The 20,657-nt window shown below is 41.7% G+C and overlaps 1 protein-coding gene across 2 annotated transcripts in view; it reads left to right on the top strand.

Annotated features, from left to right (window-relative positions):
- The window catches only part of csmd2 (CUB and Sushi multiple domains 2), a 261,451-nt gene that overhangs the window by 146,369 nt on the left and 94,425 nt on the right, over positions 1-20,657 (top strand). For both annotated transcript variants that reach the window (XM_040021190.1, XM_040021191.1), the window contains 13 exons: positions 357-539; positions 2,022-2,212; positions 2,476-2,611; positions 5,551-5,745; positions 7,841-7,979; positions 9,357-9,544; positions 11,412-11,600; positions 12,196-12,312; positions 12,733-12,948; positions 13,884-14,072; positions 15,489-15,658; positions 15,792-15,948; positions 16,139-16,330. In XM_040021190.1, the coding sequence (XP_039877124.1) occupies positions 357-539; positions 2,022-2,212; positions 2,476-2,611; positions 5,551-5,745; positions 7,841-7,979; positions 9,357-9,544; positions 11,412-11,600; positions 12,196-12,312; positions 12,733-12,948; positions 13,884-14,072; positions 15,489-15,658; positions 15,792-15,948; positions 16,139-16,330 (2,262 nt within the window). The remainder of the gene's footprint in view (positions 1-356; positions 540-2,021; positions 2,213-2,475; positions 2,612-5,550; positions 5,746-7,840; positions 7,980-9,356; positions 9,545-11,411; positions 11,601-12,195; positions 12,313-12,732; positions 12,949-13,883; positions 14,073-15,488; positions 15,659-15,791; positions 15,949-16,138; positions 16,331-20,657) is intronic.

Genomic DNA, 20,657 nt, shown 5'->3' with positions numbered 1-20,657 from the left:
ACTAACTACTTTAATAAAAACTTAAATGAATAGTCAGACCTTTACTTTTTAAGAGTACAAGGTGGCAGGTGACCAACAGAAACAGGGCCATATATACTGAGGATAATGATTAGGTGAACAGATGTGGCAGAAAACTCGCAAGGATCAATAGTAAAACTATCAAACATTACAAACCCCAACAGGAGGGGAAAGAACAGAAATGCAAAACCATCTCAGAGCAGGCTTTTTCTCCCTCTCTCTCTGTAGTTGTACTGTGTACACCACAAATTCATCTTTCTCTGCATGACACAGAAATTTGCATAAGTCTGTTGCTTGCTGAATTGTTCTGTCTTATGTATTTACGTCCACCTGCGCAGAGATTGAGCAAGGCAGTTGTGGAGATCCTGGAATTCCAGCTTACGGCAAGCGGGAGGGGACAGGTTTCCGTCACGGGGACAGACTGTACTTCGAGTGTCTGCCTGCCTTCGAGCTGGTGGGGAAGAAGAACATCACATGTCAGAAGAACAACCAGTGGTCAGCTAAGAAACCCAGCTGCGTTTGTAAGTTACTGGACGACTCCCCTCCGATTCGACGTACACCTTGCGCACACGTGCATGAATCAAACACTGCTCGCACGGACGAGTACAGGGAGGGCTGCATAATAAATTGTCAGATTATCCTTACAGTTTGCCTTGCAGAGGCTGTGGATTTTGAAACAATAGGAGGGATTATTAGCTAATTAACGCCATGAAAGACAAACACAAAGTGAGAGAATTAGAGGGTGAGGAGAAGAGGGAAGAGAGCTGACCATGCAGATAATACCCACTGTTGTATTATTGATGAGACAATAGAATGGACAAAAAGCTGCAGTGTGCAGATAAACATCACAGAGCTGAATGACAGAGAGCTTCCTGGCCCAAAAGTCATTTTGGCTGCATAATACTATGAAAAAATGGGTTATTTAGTTAACGCTTAACAAAATATTACAGTCATGTTGAAACAATGCAGCCGGCTTGCTTTTGCCGTTGAAGTTGACGATGTAAATGTGATCGCATGCTTTTCTAACGTACAACTGTTCAATTGTGTGTTTTCATAGTGAGAGAGTCGCCAGTACGTTTATTTTTACCAAGCATCTTATTTTATCCTCCTTTTCATGCTTAAATGAGATTTGTTGATTTTTGTTAGGTCCTACTGTCAGCTAAAAGTATAATGTATCCAACTAGGACACCTTAGTAAAGCAAACATTCTTAATTTGCCTTGTCTTATGCCTTTGATTATCTGTAACCCTTTGATGAGCCTAAGAATATGTGCACGCTCATCTGGATGCTTTTCAGAAGCAATTTTTGTCCATACTGAAAAAAAAGTGCGTCGCGTAATGCTCAACATATTGCTCGCCTTATCTCCTGTGCATGTAGTCACCAGAAGAGTGACAAACTGAAGAATTTAGCAATGCAACAGCTGTTTGCACTGACAAAAAATGTCAACCATGGCTTTCAATTAACTGCCGGTGGTCTAGGCAGTCTTGTTGTCTTGTGGAAAAGGGTCACAGGATCTGACCAGTAAGGCACGCATAAGCAATTACTGATAAGACCCCATGAGAAAGTGAACATGAGTGCCTGAATCATCGTTCAAGTCTCACTTTGTTCCTATCCAGACTTAAATGCTAATGTAGTCTGTAGTGTTTTTACACGGTTGACACATTAAATTGCTTGAGTAGTGGGGACAGGAAGGTGAACACAGCAAAAGTGGAGTTATTCTAAAATGTAACATGTATTAGGTTGCACGTCGCCCGAGGTTGTTGTCAGCACAGTGGTGGTTATTGGAGTTGTCTCCTTCTTTTGAAATATGTCTACGGCACGTGTGTCTTGAGGTGGTACAGATTCAGTAAAATGAATCAAGCCATAGTGGCTTGTTGTCAGCAAAGGAAATGGAATTTGCCTCTTGTTTTCAGTCTCCTGAACAATTCTCATTTTTATGTTGCTTATCTGTATTTCTTCCTCTCACCCGCTGTCTTTGTCTCTATCTCTCTATCTCTCCTATAGTTTCCTGTTTCTTCAACTTTACCACTCCATCGGGGGTGCTGCTATCTCCCAACTACCCTCAGGAGTACGGAAACAATATGCACTGTGTGTGGCTCATCATCACCAACCCTGAGAGCAGAATCAATCTGGCCTTCAACGACCTCAGCATGGAGAAGCAGTTTGACTTCCTCTCCATCAAGGATGGGGGAAAGGTAGCACATAAGCGGATGTCCTCGCTTACTTTGAAAGGCTCTTTGCTGACCTGTCTATCAGTCATGGTGCTTGTCAGCAGGAAAAGCAGCCTCTGTAATTATGCGTACAAGCTAAACAACCTTTCTTCCAGTATCACTGGACTTTATCGCTTTATCTGTCTACCTCACTGTAGGATCCGTCTGCTCTTGTTTTGGTTTTTTTAATGGTTTTAAGCTGAGTATAGCTTTGGTCTCAGCAGAAAATCGTTATCTGTCTTTGTCAGGCTGAATCTCCTATCCTGGGGACCTTCTCTGGTGATGTCCTGCCTCCTCCCATAACAACCAGTGCGCATGTAGCCCGTTTGGAGTTCCTGACTGACCACACCTACACAGACAGAGGCTTTAACATCACATTTACAAGTAAGTACCTCAAAGGAGATAAAGTGAAGTCTTTAAAGCTTATCACAAAAGCCCACATTGACTGTTGGATGTTTTGTATTCTCAATTGTTTGTGCATGTTTTCAGTATGTGTGTGTGTGTGTCTGTGTTTGCGCGCACATACAATAGGGCTCATGAATCATCCACAGTATCTCTGTGCTTGTCTCCCATAGACTGCATAAACTGGCTAAACATTACTTAGACACTCAAAGAAAAATGACAAACTCTCACTTTATTGTCTAAATAGAAACTTGACGTCTAAATAAAACCCAAGCCAAGATGTACTGTAGCATCTTTACCTGACAGATGCATTTGCACCTGTGCTCATTATATTCTGTTCTGGGTAGCTGCTGACTTCTGAGGAAATTCTAGAAGCACACTGGCTGCAGTTCTGGTAAACCGTTTTTATGGTTATACTTTGTTCTGAGTGTTGGAAGCAGGATTCATTGCATGCACACTATTGTGTTATGAGCCTGGTATTGAAATTCTTCTACATTACACCAAAGAAAATAACTCGGGAGGGAGTGTCTAACCCTCACTGAGCCGCAAAGTGTCGGGTAGTTAAGGTGCTTTTTGCTAGAAAAAATCTACATTTTTTCTCCCGTCTTTAATTGAGAGCACACTCATAGTAGTTTTAAAATGTAATTAGTTAATATTTATCATGCAAATCAAGATTATGAGATTATTAACTAAAACCTAATAAAAGATTCACTAGCTGCACCCACGTCCTCATTTATGTTTGACGGCGTTTTAGTAGGTAAAGGTGAATGGCTTGGACATGAATTGAGCTGCAGTTTGGGGAACGCCTCGAAGGGGACTGGCGGCGGCTCCCAGGCCTGGCAGATTTCCATGTATTAAATAGAAGTGAAGAAGTTAAAGAACTGAAAAGGGGAGCAAGGGTGGAGCATGTAAACGAGAATTAACAGCTTGTAGGACTGGGGGAACCTATATAGATGAGAACTGGAAAGAGCGTGTTTGTAGGCGTGGTCCCGCTCCTGAAATTCAGATACTTAATCTCCAACTAAGAAATAGGTGCCAACCCCCCCCCCCAAAAAAAAAGATGAAAAAATGAACAGAATCAATATAGTGTAATTAGAAACCAAACAATACAGTCAACATGATTAAATATTAAAATATACAGCAAATGTCTACCATGGTTAAGGCCAGATTTGCTAACTCAGTGTGCCAGCGTGACCTGGGTTTTGGCGTTAAAAAAAAAGTGCTGTTGGTATTTACGAAGGGAATGCAGAGACAGGATTGCGTGTAGGAGGTGGGAGCTCAGAGGTTTTTGCCGCTGACCCTGTTGCAGTCGTGTTTCTGAGAATTCCTTTCGCAAGTTGTAAAATATGGTGAGAGATTAATGAAATCAAGCCTGCAAGCTGATATAAACATAAAAACACCGATACTTAACACTGCAAAAAAAAAGCACATCTTGTTTTTTTGCGCATGATGTTGAAATAAACCAACTGCCCTCGTTTTTAGTGAGCAGCACAACTTTTGTAAATCACTCATAAAACTAACCACACACGAGTACAGTATGTAGGCACTGAACTCAGATGCTAATTTGCTACATTTAGTCATTTTGAGCCATAGTCTTACATATATGTCTTATAGTATGAATCAGCATTGGCATACAAGTTTTGTTCTAACACTTAACAAAGCCCTGAAAGGATAGCCGCAGCTGCAGCTGGGTTTGTATTAGGATATTTAAATCAAATCCCCTCCATGACAGAGATCTCTTACTGTTTATTTATATGTTCATTAAATCCAGTGCACAGTGATGCCTGTTTACAGTATACTGTGAAGATTGCTCATCCTGTTTCAACTTAACCTCGGCTCTCACTAAAATATCTCTTTGATGTTAATCTATATCGGCTCAGCAAGGCCAGAATGCTTTCACCCCCCCCACCCTTTGCACGAGCTCATTTGCAGACGCGACATCAACCAAGCCCAGGTGCATCTGGAAAGCCACAATGTGGACAACACATGGCGGCTAATGCATTAATTAGCATGCTAGATGAATAAATAAATAACCGTGCCGAACGAATGCCACGAGCAGTTAATTGAAGATGACGGTTTGTTCCCGAGAACAGTGTCATCTAACTGCAGGACGGCTTTTGAGGAGGTTGCGGGGCTGAGCACACAACTTTCATCATTCATGTTAATTAAGGACATGCCAAACTGTATTTAGGCAATTTCTAGCGCGTTAATGAATAAGATATTTGTGATGGATGAGGTGTAGCTGGCACTTGGTTTGGGTCCAGTGGCTACAGAACAGGGATTCATCAACACCTACACGCGTCAAATACCTGCATGTGTTTACAAGAGTGAGAGTAAGTGAGAGAGATAGCAGCCGAGGTGATGTATTTGTTTACAGGCCGTGTTTCAGGGTTATGACTCTTCTTGTATGACTGTGTTTCTTTGTGCTCTTTCTACTTGAAATTTCATCGAGAGGCCTGATTGATAAAGTTGTGAGGCTGCATGAAAGCAATTACCCTTGTTTGTTTACCTCACGATTACTTCAGCAGTGTCATCTGGCACTGATGATCTGCATACGGTGTGGTTTCCCACCCTGTAGAATGACTGCAGCAGGGTGAATCAGTGTGACTAAGTGAAACAAATTCCCGCTTGTTACATGCTGGAGTGGCTAAGTGCTGACGGTACAATGACAAAAAAAGTTTTGTCTTGAAACTCGAGCAGTTATTTTGGAGTCTTTACACAGGACAGCATGTGATGTGGATTAATATCAGCAGAATTATAGACAATCTCTTTTTCCATTTCATTATCAAGCAAAGACTTTAAGCAACATTTTTCCTGTTTATAGCTAATGTATTAAGTAGTCTGGTTTTTTTTCTAAAGTCTTCTAAAAGCTGACTCTGTACTCGTCACTAACCCCCATCTCTTCTCTGCACTTCCACAAGCGTTCCGCCACAACGAGTGCCCAGACCCGGGTGTGCCGGTTAATGGGAAACGCTTTGGAGAGAGCCTTCAGCTGGGCAGTTCCATCTCATTCCTGTGCGAGGACGGCTTTGTTAAGACTCATGGCTCCCTGACCATCTCCTGCATTCTCAAGGACGGCAATGTGGTGTGGGACAACGCTGTTCCTCGCTGTGAAGGTGTGTAAGAGGGCTCATGTGTACCGTTAGAAGAAAAAAAAACTTCTGATAGCTCATTACCCAGACTGTCCTGGAGGTATAACACAGCTAAACGGGAGAATATATCCTTCTGAAGGGGATTCTGGCCCCCAGACCTTATGCTTGACACCCCTGGCTTACCATTTGTGGCTGACACCTAAGCAGTTGAAGAGATTATTGGAGGAAAATGAATCCTTTTGCTAAAAGATGCCTGAAGGAAAAATATGGAGCAGAACAAATGAAAACCCCTTCCTGGACAAACATACGTACAGCTGCAGGGACTTCAAAGGTTTAGATTACACGCTCCAATCGCTCTTAAATATCCTTTTAATCCATATTAGGGAAAGAACAAGTACATAAAATGTTACCAGTAATAAGGGAAGGTTGACCCAAGGGGAGCAGGGAAGTCAGAGACGATCTATGATCTACATTTCATATTGAAACAAATTGCTCCCCTGTTTCTATTTCTGCATGTAACAAAGAGCTAGAACCTTAGTGTTTATATTTTATTTATTCATTACATTTCTCTGTACAGCAGACTAGTAAATTGTATATATCAGAAAAAAAATCCACATTATTTATTTATTATATACTGCACCTTGTTACCTTGGTGTTCACTCTACTAGTTACTTTATGTCCTTCTAAAAAGCACTTCAGTAAAATGTATGACCCTCTATACGCAAAATATCCAAGGTTCACAGGATGTCCCGAAGATAAAAGACTATTTGGTTAGAATAATAAAAAAATTCTAACACACACACACAAAAAAAGTTCAAAACTAAGTTCAGAATATGCCTTGCAAAAACAAACTAAGAAGAAAAAAAAGAGATTAAAAGAAATATCTGTACCAGTTTGGACTTTGATGTCCCAGTCCCTTTGAATGCTTCTGCAGTTCTTATCTCCCAATGGTACTACCCAGCCAGCTATTTGCCTCAAATACCGCCAAAAAAAAAAAAGGTTTTTGTCACCTCTTGTATACAAACGTTAGCAAACTTTGAATCGCGAGTAGTAGTTTTGATGGTATAGCTAGCTAAGTATGCAAAAATGTTATAAAATAATACTAATAATAGTAATAACTCCACCTGAATTAGATTTTTCTCAAATAATTAAAGGAGATATAGTTAATAACTCCATTCTCAGTAACTTTATGTCAGTGACAGCTGAGCTCAAATTGAAGCTGGTGATGACCCGGAGGCTTTGTTCTTTCCAGTTTGTGATGCAGCGGCCATAATTTGCTTATATAGAGAGAGCTGAACAATCATCTCTGCCTGACTCAATACTCAATGAACTATCCCCAAGAAGTAGTTTAGTTTAGATAATACTCGCCATTAACTAGCCGCTTTAAGTGCAGTCACCATGGCTGGAGCTCCAAGGGACTTAATCAGGTTCTCTGTCCGTGATACGCAAAGGAGGCACCACTATTAAAACATGTCACAACCCCCCCACCACCCCACCCCCGTGTGCCACAGCAGTTTTGTGTTCCTCCATCTATCATACCCCTGCGTTTGTAGCCTAATGCGTTTTATAGATGTCCTTCAGTATGCTGAGTTGGCTGATTAAATCATTCCACTTCAAAGGGAGCGAGGAGCTGGCACAGTAACGAAGCCGTCCACTGTGCCCGTGTGTTCTGGTTAAGGATAGGCAGTTAAAAGGAGATGCGGCAAAGAGAGCTGTAACAGAGATTAGGGTGCAGGAGAGGGGTCGGCGCACTCAAGTGTCTTTTGTGCTAGCGATCAAAGACGTCCCATTTTGTCTTTTTGATGGGAGAAGGGCTCGATGATATGTTTAAAACCCTGACTCCTTGCGTAGGTGGCACACAAATACGTAATAAATGCTCATGTGCACACAGACACGCAAACACTGACACGCGTGTTCCGGGAGAAGCGGTTAACCTTGAAGCGCGCTGTCACCAGCTTCCATAAGATAAACCTTGGCAGCAAAAAGAAATGGGATGAGCCCCAGCTGATGCATGGGAACATCTGTGGGCAATGGCATACATCATCCAGGATAGACGTGCATTCATTTTTTATTTTTTAATCTGTTCTTTCTCTACCTCCATTTCATCTCTCTGTGTTAGCCCCGTGTGGAGGGGATCTGAAGGCTCCCAATGGAATCATCCTCTCCCCTGGCTGGCCAGAACTATACAAGGAGGCCCTTAACTGTGAATGGATCATTGAGGCTCCTCCAGGCTACCCCATCAAGATCATCTTCGACAAGTGAGTCACCCACATAGCAACTGCTCTTGTGCCAGCACTTTCTGTTTTCTCATAACAGGCTTGGATTTTTATTGCTTTTACCTTCTCACTGTATCACTGTGTTCTTATATCGTTATGTCTCACTTTAACCTCTCCCAACGCCTTTCCTTTATCGGAGTAATGCAGTAGATCTAATGCACTTCAACACATCCACCAACCAGGATAATACTGCTTTATTTACTAAAGTCCTTCAGAGGGGTATGATGCTTTCATTTGATATCCTGAGCCCTAAGTACGCAAACACACACAATACAAAGGGCTATGTAAGTTGAGATGGTCTGTCAAGAGGGACTGTGGAAATGGGAGTGGATGTAATTTGTCCTGATGTTTGAGAGAGAGACAGTTGTAGGATCAAACGCTACATCAGTGTTTCACTGAGGCTCATCCTCGCTAACCCGGCTCATCCTGAGCGCTTCCACGACAGCGGGCCATGCAAAATGAATAGCGCGTAAATGTTTGTTGCTCTTTAATTTTTATGTAACATCAATAAAATATCACAAACCGCTTCATTTAGATGACACGGTTCTGAAACTAAGCAATTTATTCACGCTTTGAAGATGAAGTGGCTCAGGCAACAAAGACAGAAACACACATACATGCTATTGAAATACTGTATACACCCACCAAAGCCAAATGTCTCAGGATTCTCCAAAAGCAGCATCACTCGCTTTTGTACAGTTACCACTGTTATTACACTGACTGGCTAAATGTCAAAAATACATTTTTAGATGGGATTCTCTACATTGCCTGTTTTTGGTTAAGACCATATTGATTCATTTACTTTACAAATTGTTCATTTCATCAAGTTTTATCCAGCTAGTCAAGCACAGATTAAAACATGAAGTGAAAATGAGCTCTTTGTCCACTCTTGATCTCTTTTCCCTGATAATTTAGCAGAAGGCAAATATATTTAAGGAATATGAGAAACCTTATTTTTGATACAATCTACTAATGCAGATCTTACCTTTAAACTCCCGTCTGTTCGTTTGATATTCTGCTTTCGTGCTGCTTAATTTCAAATAAATGCACAGAAGTCCCAGTGGATATGTCACTGTTGTGTGATGGTGTGGAGCTCCAGGGCAGGCTCCACTTTGTCTGATTTGTAACCGAGCTTTGCATTTATTGTAGATCTGACTTAATAATGAAGATGATGAGGTTTGAATTGAGATGCTCATGTAAGACAGACTAGTTCACATATACATTTTTAGCATGATTATGATTGTTTAGTTCTTTATTTTCCCATTTCATTAATTTCAACAATCATTTTACTAAAGTCATACATTATTGTCTCGGATCTTGTGAGGTGCAGTCAAAAAAAGCTTTGCTTTGTGTTTTCAGGTTTCGCACCGAGGTTAACTATGATGTCCTCGAGGTGCGAGATGGACGTTTTCCCTCTTCACCACTAATTGGCAGTTACCAGGGCACACAAGTTCCCCAGTTCCTGATCAGCACCTCCAACTTCCTGTATCTCCTATTCACCACTGACAAGAGCCACTCTGACATTGGCTTCCGTATACGTTATGAAAGTAAGGGCCTACCACGTTTGAACACAGTGACACAGGAAGCAGTTTGTTCACTTATGCACCACAGACGCTAAAAGAAATACATCTGTTGCATATACAGTGGGGGAATAATTATTTGTTTGCTCACTTATTAATAAATGAGCAGTCTCTAATTTAATGAAGAGAGACAGAATATCAAACAAAATCCAGGAAAACACATAAATACATACATAAACATTATAAATTGATTTGTATGTCATTGAGCGAAATATGAATTTGATCCCCTACAACCAAGACCAAGGAGCTGTCAAAGGATATCAGGGGCGAAACTGTTGTCCTGCCAAAGGCCATTAGAAGCTTGGTGAGAAAGTGACTGCTGGTGCTGTACTTTCCTCATGGGGTGTGGATGATCATGAGAAAGGTGGTGGATCAGAATAAAACTACACAGGAGGAGCTTGCTAATGATCTGATTACACCTGGGACCAGAATCACCAAGAACACCATTGATCTCACGCTACACTGTGATGGACTAAAGTCTTGCAGCACTACCAAGGTCGCCCTGTTCAAGAAGCCTCATGCACATGCCCATCTTAAGTTTGCCCGTGAACAATGATTCAGAGAACGCTAGGGAGAAAGTGCCAAAACTGAGCTCCAATCACCTGCTGTGATTGGAGGAAGAGAAATCCCGAGTATGTCCCAAGTAACACCATCCCCACAGTCAAGCATGAAGATGGAAACATTTTGCTTGAGGGCTGTTTCTGTTTCTGTTTCTGCTAATTGAGGAACCAAAGAACAAGGCCGAATCATCGACAAGAACCTCCTTCCTTGAGCCAGAACACTGAAGATGGGTCATGGATGGACCTTCCAGCATGACACTGACCCCAAACCATCTCCAAGGAAAAAAAGAGTTGTTAAAGATGAAGCACGTTAAGTCCATGGAGTGGCCTAGCCAGTCTTCAGACCTCAGTCCTATAGAAAATCTGTGGAAGGAGTTGAAACTATGAGTTTCTAAGCAGCAGCCACGAAACCTAAAAGATTTAGTTTCTGTAAACAGGAGTGGACCAAAATCAACCTGTTGACCAACTACAGGAACTACAGTCTTACTGACTGTTCGCCAACAAGGGTTTCTTCGCCAAGTATTAAGTCATGTTTTTTGATCGAATACGTATTTCACTCAATGACATGCAAATCGATTTAAATAACCTTTATGCAGTGTTGATATTCTGTCTCTCTCCATTAAAATGAAACTATCATAAGAATTAGAGACAGTTTGTTTCTTTGGAAGTAGGGAAACTTTCAGATTCACCACTGGGATCAAATAATTGTTTCCCCAACTGTAGATTGTGTAACCTATTTTCTGTACTGCACGTGTGAAAGCTATTCAGTTTTGGCTGTAGATGTAAATGTAAATGCACCACGATGCCACTGTTATTAGAATACGTATAATCAGAAAGAAAATGGGTTTTTCTTTCATATATTTCTGCCCTGACATATTGCCAAGCTCGAGACTGTATTTACACTCCCATGGTTTCACACTTACACATTTCTGCCTAGCCTCATTCCCACTTTTGCAGCATATACTGGCAACCTTTTCCACTTTCTCTGTGGCTAAATCTTTGCAAAGCTTCAATAATTCACTATAAGCACAACTTCACCACGCGAGGTGGAGCGGAAAAGTACTTTGAAACTTCTTATTGGTTCATTTCTGTGGAAAAATGATATTCGTTTGAATTATTTATAAGAATCGTTTGATAAAAGTAAACTGCCCTTCAACATTTGTTGACCTCCTCGTAACCCGTTATGATAATTACACTTGCAGGTGAATTCTGAGCCTTTTGTGTCTGCCTCTGATCAAATGTCATTTATCCTTTATTTTCTCTTCACTCCGCAGCCCTGCAGCTACAATCAGATCACTGCGTGGATCCTGGCATCCCCGTCAACGGGCAGCGACATGGGAACGACTTCTACGTCGGAGCTTTGGTGACATTTAGTTGCGACGCAGGGTACACGCTTAGTGACTCTGAGCCATTAGAATGTGAACCCAATTTTCAGTGGAGTCGCCCCCTGCCTAGCTGTGATGGTACGTTCCATAATATTGACCTAGAAATGAATGGTCCCCCTGCCAGATTTCTCCCCACTCATAAATGGGATTAAAGCTAAAGTCATTGTTGTGTGTTGTTAGAGATGAAACATGAGAAATCATTTTAAGCACTTTGCTTCATATTGCATCACATTTAAATAGCTATATATTCCTGAGTTATTATAAAATCCATATGAGATGATAACATTTCTTTCAAGGACTCTTGTTTTAGACTTTAAAAGTTTCTGCTTCATTTCATCAGAAATGTTTTATATGTGCGGCAGTGAACATACCCTTTGATGTTTCCCTTTTTCCTCGTCTGTAAATGCTTTTATATTTAAGGACAGTATTGATTCTCCCGTCCTCTCTGTAATGATATTGTTAACATCCACTCGGTCTTTTTGTGTGCCATCTTGAAGGGCACCTCTTGGAAAATGCATTCATCCACATTGGAATTGCACAGACGGTTTTAGCATTTATTTATTTATTTGTGGGGAACGTTATTTCTGTCTTCGTGTCCTCTCTGATTTTGCTTCTGCGCTCACCTCTCTCCTTCATCCATCTTCCACTGTTTCCATTCGTCCCGCGTCACCAGCATTGTGTGGAGGTTACATCCAGGGCAACGCCGGCACCATCTTGTCTCCAGGCTTCCCAGACTTTTACCCGCATAACCTGAACTGCACGTGGATAATAGAGACCTCCCACGGCAAAGGTTAGCAGAGAAATTCTGTGTTGACACATGCGGCAGTCAAATTCAATTTCTGTTACAATGTCATTTCCCTCTACTGAGTGGCCTTTTTATTTTGCCGAACAAGCTGTCTTTGTAAGGCCGGGCTGCTGAGAGGCTGGCCTAAGGCTACGGCGCCATGGGATGATTCTCCAGCCTTTGGTCGAGCACTCATATCAAACTGACTGAGCCTTATTTGCAGATGCTTTATCTGCACAGGTGCAGCTGTGTTTGGAAAAGGATAGGGAATTTGTACTGAATGTGTTATGATATAGAAAATATTGTGTTTTTCCACCTTCATGATTATTATGTATGTGGTGTTTATTATTATGCATATATAAGTTATGTAAAGATTAAAAAAACCCAAACATTTCAACAATGGCTCTTTCATCTCCTCGTATTCAGGTGTCCAGTTCACCTTCCACACCTTCCACCTTGAGAGCCCTCACGATCATTTATTGGTGACAGAGAACAGCAGCTTCTCTCAGCCACTTTGGAGGCTGACGGGCTCCACCTTGCCTCCGCCTCTCAGCGCAGGGCTGTTTGGAAACTACACAGCACAGATCCGCTTCCTGTCTGACTTTTCCGTTTCGTATGAGGGATTCAACATCACCTTCTCTGGTGAGAATAAATTTAGTTTTACGGATTTAAAGCCTTCTGAACTGTTTTTTTGTCCTTTTTTGTTTGACTTCACAATTTTAAAAAGTACATTTTCTGCAAATGAATGAAAACATATGCCATATCAGATAAATATAGGACAGTCTGCTATGAATTATCATCACTTTTTCTGTAATCCTACTCATTTATCGTGTACTTTCACTGGTCTGGTTCGGCCTTGTTAAGATCAAAGTGGGCTGCATGTGCCCCAGAACGTAAAATCTCTGCTTTAGAACATTAATCATGCATTTCTTCATGTATTTTTAATAATTATGGTTTCTGAAAAAGTTATTGATACAAACAGTCCTCTGGAAATCTGTGATTACATGTACTCAAGAATGGATAGTAAAATAGGTTAACACCAAGAAAACGGACTCATTTTAAATGAATAAAGTAGAAACGAGCACTAATGACCTTTTACCTACTGAGAGCATAATTTGCCTCCTTTGTTCTCACAGCATTTCTAGATTTGAACATTAGGACGCCGAAGAAAGAGATTCTTATAAAATCTAATGAGATGTTATTGATGGCTTAAAATAGCAAGTGTGAATTCTTATCAGTGGCTGAATGGACGAAAGATTTAATGTTTGGAATGGTTTCATTACTTGCAAAGTCCCTTTGAAGGCTCTGCTTGAATAATCTTAATAAATGACATATGGGCTTCTGATCCTTAGACGTGAACTTGGGTTTAGAAGAAAAGTGTCATATTTCAGAAGGTTTAGCCCTCTTTTACTTTTTGAAATATTTTCTTAACTTTCCTAGCATGACAGAAGTCTTAATTAGCCCGTTTCACACATTTACACATCGCAGATAAAAAGCCCCACACAGACAAAACTGTTATTCCACTTTCTTTACTTGCCAGTGCTGAAGATTCATACTTTTTTCTCTCTATTTTCCAGATTATGATTTGGAGCCGTGCGAAGATCCTGGAATTCCACCTTACAGCACCAGAAAGGGATTGCAGTACGGAGTGGGCGATGCCCTCATCTTCTCTTGTTTCCCAGGTTACCGACTGGAGGGTCCAGCGAGGGTGGTCTGCTTAGGGGGCAGGAGGCGGGTGTGGAGCTCCCCTCTGCCAAGGTGTGTTGGTAGGTGGTCACATGCTTTATTTTGGCTTTTGTCACTTCCCCGCCTCCCCACCTCTCTAATCTCCCAATGCCATGCCAGCACATTAGCCTTCCACACACCCCCACAATTAAGAAATGTACAGAAGTGTCAGTCACGTTAGACAGCGAGGCATTCCCCTTTCAAATCTCCTCATTATCATCCCTCCATACACACAAGTTTTGTCTCTTCGTTGGATAGCTTCCCAGAAACGGAGCTTTTTTTTTTTACTTTGTCCAAATTACATAGTGCCACCGTTCTAATGAGGACAGCATTAAACAGCTTAAATATGTTAATTATTGATGGTGCTTGTTGCTAATGCATGTGAAACATGTTGGGTCAGACTGCGAAGATGTAGGTCAGTGTGTTGATTCTGTGATGCAGCAAACCTTAATGGGCATTTAGGCTCTGATATGAAAATGAATTCATCTTAATGCTCGTAACGATAATGATAGGTGCATCAGTGACCATGGCAATCGTTGACCTACTTGTGTTTGTCCTCAGTGTGGCAGCTTTTAATAAACTAAAAGCACCATTAAAATGGAACTTAATGTGGAAACACTGGAAACTGCACGAATTACTTTATTTGCACATTCAATTTATTTTTTGTGTCTAAACTCGGAACGTAATTGGAACCGCAGATAATTTAACACGCTGCTGAAAACGAGCAATTAGACTCGAGTGAATAGCGTGATGGTGACGTCACAGTGCATTTCGGTTAATACATGATTTGTTTCTAAATGTTTGCTCGCAGAGTTTAGGCGTGTGTAAAGTAGGTCAGTCAATTTCCTGACAAAAACCTGCTCGCTCTGCTTTCTGTTTAGTTGTCTGAAGCTTTGGCTGCTGGTTTTCGGTTTGCCCTCCAGATGAATTCAGGTCTTTGAAGGATGGCACCAGAGACACATTTTGATATTTTCATACTGCTATCACTCTCAACCTCATTTTAGAAACTTGATTCTTCTCCACATGCCTCCAAGACAGCCCCATCACCTTACCTCATCTTACTTGGGTGCATTCTCAAAGTTAAAAAAGGAGGGTGCCTTTGTGGCCATTTAAATTCTGGCTGCCATTTTTTTAAGAGAAAACTTTGTCTTCCCCCAAGTTTCCCCCCCTGATGTGATTCAGAAAAAGTAATTTTCAGATAGAGCTGAAATTAGTGTTAATCATATTCAGATTGCAGTGTGATTATGATGATGTGCCACTCAACATTCAGGTTTAGTCAGTGACCATATTCCTCTCCCCATCACCTCTCCCATCTCCCCGCGCATGACAGCATGAATAAATACACTCGGAGTTTCAAGCATATAGCGATTGACATGTCCTCTGCTCTCTCCAACACCACCACCACCACCTCTTTCTCTCTCTCTCTGTCTGTCTCTGCTCTCTTACTTTTCCTCTAGCTGAATGTGGTTCATCCGTGACTGGTATGCAAGGGGTGCTGCTCTCACCCAACTACCCCGGTTACTACGGCAACAACCACGAGTGCATCTACTCCATCCAGACGCAGCCTGGCAAAGGCATTCAGCTACGGGCACGGGATTTCAGACTGGAGGAGGATGACATACTCAAAGTGAGAGGGTGGTGGGAGTTGTATCCTCCCCGTGTCTGTATGACGCCTTGTTAGCATATCTGCGTGCGTGCACCTGCTTCCCCTAATTCCAATACTTCCTCCCACTCTCTCTCTCTCTCTCTTTTCCGTCCAGGTCTTTGATGGAAGCAGTAATAAGGCTCGCCTGCTGGGGGTGTTTACAGGCAACGAGCTGCTAGACACAACCCTGAACTCCACCTCCAGCTCTATGTGGCTCGAGTTCATCAGCAATGCGGATAACACCAGTAAAGGCTTTGAACTACACTTCACCAGTAAGTAACTCACTCTGTTGTGCACACAAATACAATGTACTTTTTTAAAATTCAGAGTCTTTTGAGTGTAGTTTGTGTTTGCTTTGTCCGATTTTCTCTTTGTTGCCTTTGGCGCATTAAAAGCACAACAATTCTTTCTTTCTTCTCCGTCCGAATTTGCCTCTTTTTTACCTCTCGCTCTCTGCTAAAGGTTTCGAGCTCGTGAAATGCGAGGATCCAGGTGTTCCCCAGTTTGGCTACAAGCGGGAGGACAAGGGTCATTTTGCAGGGAGCATCGTGTCTTATAGCTGTGACCCGGGCTACACCCTGAAAGGTCCTGAGGTGCTCACCTGCCTGAGGGGCGAAAGGAGGGCTTGGGACAGCCCCCTTCCACTCTGTGTTGGTGAGTATGATCGTTTTGAATTTGGCTGGAGATTTTTGAAGTTTGAAGTTTTGAGACAGCAAAGACTTTAGCCGACTGGGTGCTCTGTTTAGATTTGCACTGCATTTTTATAAGTTTGTTTTGTTTTTGTTTTTTTAACCCAGGTTTTTGACATCTGAACATGCTAAATTCAACTGTTGCATACATGAATAATTACATAAAAAAGTTATTTGAGCAATAAGAAGTAAAAAAGAAAAAAAAAAGAAAAAGCTATTTAAACAATGACAGACATGATTGAGTGATCTGGAGTGAACAAACTAAAACTGTCTCAGGAATGTGATGAAGTGGACCTATCATGCCGTATAATATAAATAGATATATGTTTCCATATTCAAGTGCAGTGTGTAAGAGCATGACATGTTGTGTAGTATCACATACTTTTACATCAGTCTGTGGTATCATGTCTTTCATCAGTGTGTAATTCCCTTTTCTTCTATTGCTATTTGTTACAATATATTGTATTAAAATCAGGCAAAGATTTCCAGTTAAAGTAGCATTATGTGTTGCATCCTCATATATTACAGCATTTATCTGTGTTTTCTTTATAGTTTGCACGGCTAATCCAAGCCGGCTTCAGTTTTTTTAGCTGATGTATGACCTAGTTCCTCTTCCTAATAACAATGTGAATATACCAGTTTGGAAAAAAAAGCTCTGTGGTTTGTTTTAGCGCTGCTATTCTGGGGCATCCATTTGGTTGCTTTCCCAGCAATTCAGTGCATTATCTCATCCAAAATGACTGTGCTCTATTTTTTCTTTTTATATTCCTATTGCATCATGATTGCAAATTCCCCCTTTCACTCTGTTTTTTTTTTTCTAAAAAAAGACACTATATCAGCAGCAACCCTGAGCCCAGGAAGCAAGGTTTTAACCCTCCCGTCTGTACTCTGAAGACTTTCAAAAATGTGTTTGATGGAGATAATTTCATGAAAGTTTAGCGGAAGATCCCTCTATTTTATTTTCAGAGTTCATCTACAAGTCACCTGTCACTTATTGCCAGCCACCGCAGACACTGTATGCATATATTCTGGCACACAGACATATAGATATATATATAGTATCATGCTAACCCACCCAGAGCCATTTTTTGGACATTGTCAGGAAGAAAACCAGGGAGACAGGCGTTCTTTGACATCAGCCAAGGTGATTAGAATAGTGTTGCTCTGCTCCCTTTCCGAACCAAACTGACAGGTAATTTCATGTCTGGATATAAACAACATTCGCCAAACTGTATTTCCCCGAACACGTTTGTCCTCCCAATGCTCCTTTCACTGCAGATGATAGCTTAACATCCGGAGTGAATTTAGGAGCAGATGTGGGACTGTTTCTGCTTGTAATGGCGGGATTATTTTCTCGCAGTGAGGACACACTGAGCACAGATGGGAAGGGTATAGCGGGAAGGGCCAGGAAGGAGTTTAAAAAAAAAGGGGGGGGGGGGGGGGGGGGGGTCTGGTGTATACTGAAAGTCACAGAAGAAGAAATTTGCAAGGTTGAATCTCACACAGAAGCTCCGATGTGGACACCGGGATGTTATTATTGTTATGTTCGGGTATGTGTGCACATCTAATGTCATTCATAAATGATAACCCACTATACAGAAAACGAGAGAGAGAGAAATTCCATATTTGCAAAGCAGCAACATGACTTCATGGGTTTCATTTGTGATCATACTGAAAAAGCATTCTGGGGAAAAAAAGGAAAAAAATAAAACCACTAAGACTGAGACAAAAGGAAGAGACGCTGAGCTGAACTTTGATGAATGTGGAGGCAGAGATTGAAGGGATAGAGTGGTTTGGGGAGTTATACTGCTATGGCAGCATTGAGCGGTAGTTTCTTAGGTCATAAGGCAAGAAGAAAGCGATGGCTTTGTCTTACTGTGATAGATCACTGCCTTTTCAATCCACGAAACAGCAAGTTTTCTTCAGCACAAAAAAAGGAGAAGGGGTAGGAAAAGCTTGAAAATAGACTGAAAGCCTCAGCAGGAGTGTGAAGAATGATATGTTCATATTTTTATTTTTTGGGTAAATGGCCTGTATTTGTATAGCGCTTTACTTAGTCCCTATGGACCCCAAAGCGCGTTACACTACATTCAGTCACACACACATTCACACACTGGTGATGGCAAGCTACATTGTAGCCACAGCTGCCCTGGGGCGCACTGACAGAGGCGAGGCTGCCGGACACTGGCACCACCAGGCCATCTGACTACCACCGGTAGGCAACGGGTGAAGTGTCTTGCCCAAGGACACGCCGACCGAGACTGTCGGAGCCGGGGCTCGAACCGGCAACCTTTCGATTACAAGACGAACTGCCAATCTTAATGTTTTTAAGAAACGTTTAACTATGGTGATCGTTGTTACTTAAATGCACACCAGTCAGGGATAACATTATGACCACCTGCCTAATATTATGCTGGTCCCGGTTTTGCTGCTATAACAGCCATCACATGTTGAGACATGGACTCCACTAGACCCGTGAAGGTGTGCTGTGGTATCTGGCACCTAGATGGTATTGACAGAACCTTTAAGTCCTGTAAGTTGTGAGATGTTGCCTCCATGGATGTTTGTCAAAGAAACATCCACATTGATGGCTCGACCCAAGGTTTCCCAGCAGAACATTGCCCAAAGCATCACACTGCCTCCGCCAGCTAGTACACCCTGGTGTTTTCCAGGTAAACGACGCACATGCACCCAGTTAGCCACATGATGCAAAAGAAAACAGAATTTATCAGACTAGGCCAAGTTCTTCTATTACTCCGTGGTCCAATTCTGATGCTCACATACTCATTGTTGGGGCTTTTTCAGTGCACAGAGGTCAGCATGAGCACCCAGATTGGTCTGCAGCTATGCAGCCCCAAACAAACTGCGATGCTCTGTGTCTATTTTGGCACCTTTCTATCAGAACCAGCATGAACTTTTTCAGTAGTTCGAGCTACAGTAGCTCATTCGTTGAATCGGACCACGCAGGCCATAACTCAGCATTAGTTTACCACTGTTACTTTTGATAGATACTGCACCGCAGACCAGAAACACCCCAGAACAGCTGCAGTGTTGGAGATGCTCTGACCCAGTCATCCGGCTATCACAATTTGGTCAAACTCGCTCAAATTGTTGTGCCTGCCCATTTTCCTCGTTTCTAATACATCAACTTTCAGGAAAAACTTTTCATTTGCTCCCTGATATATCCCATGATAAATGGGATATTTGGAGATAAAGTATCTGAATTTCAGGAGCGGGACCACACCTCCAAGCACACTCTCTCCGGTTCTTATCTATGTATGATCCCCCAGTTCTACCCCACTCTCTCTCCCGTTTTCAATTCTTTCACTTCTATTTAGTACATGGGGATCTGCCAGGCTCGGCTCACTTCATGTTTAAGCCATTCACCTTTATCTACTAAAATGCTGTCAAAGCTAAAGTGAGGACGTGGGCCATTGTGTTATGCCTGTTTGGTGTATAATGTACTGTATAAGGAGGTTTGAAAGACAGAAATATATTTGTTTGCATTTAGAAGAAATGACATATTTGCAGCATAAAAGGTAACAAAGTATTTTTGTCTGTTTGTGGAGAAATCACAGCTTCTCCCTCTCTGATGGTCGGTTTGTAAAGTACTACAATCTTATGTTAATTTAAGTGCTCCTGCAGTCAGTCCCCTTTTTCCCCCATTCCTATTCTCTGTTTTTCTCCCTGCGTGTCTGTGTTTAGTTGCTGTATTGAAGTACAAGGCTTACTTGTCACTGATGGATTTCACAGACCATCATCACCATCATCATCAGTATGATTTCCAGACCTCAATTTTCCTTCTGTTTGAAGGATCCATTTTTCTCTCAGGGGAAGGAAAAGAAACACGAGCCACTTTTAACATCTTCTTGTCAGTTAGTGGCCTCACAAAACGGGAACAAAAAAAACACTTAAAATCTGATGTTAAACATTTTTTCTCTTCTTTTTTTTTCATTCAGAGTAATTTGTGGTAATTGAAGGAAGGGCTGAAAATTGCTTTTCAGTCATAGTATTTCTGAAAGCACTTTATTACTTAAGTTACTGGAAAAGAACCCGATTTTGTTCCCCTTTTTCTTGACAGATTGTTTTGGCGCTCCGATTTTTGCTTTGCTGTTTCCCAGAATGTGTTTTTGTGTTGACAAATTTCTAGAGACTGAGTTTATGTTGGTTATGTTTTGTGAACTGTGATATGATACTAGAGAGATCATACTGACTGCAGCCACTAGTACTAAACACACACTCATAACAATGGCACTCATCTGATGAGCAAGTCATTCACAGCCTATCGTGTT

Source organism: Simochromis diagramma, unplaced genomic scaffold (genome assembly GCF_900408965.1).
Source record: "Simochromis diagramma unplaced genomic scaffold, fSimDia1.1 OVJJ01000753.1, whole genome shotgun sequence".
Lineage (NCBI taxonomy): Eukaryota > Metazoa > Chordata > Actinopteri > Cichliformes > Cichlidae > Simochromis > Simochromis diagramma.
The sequence above is the reverse complement of the archived record's forward strand: the minus strand, read 5'-3'. Positions and strand labels throughout refer to the sequence as shown.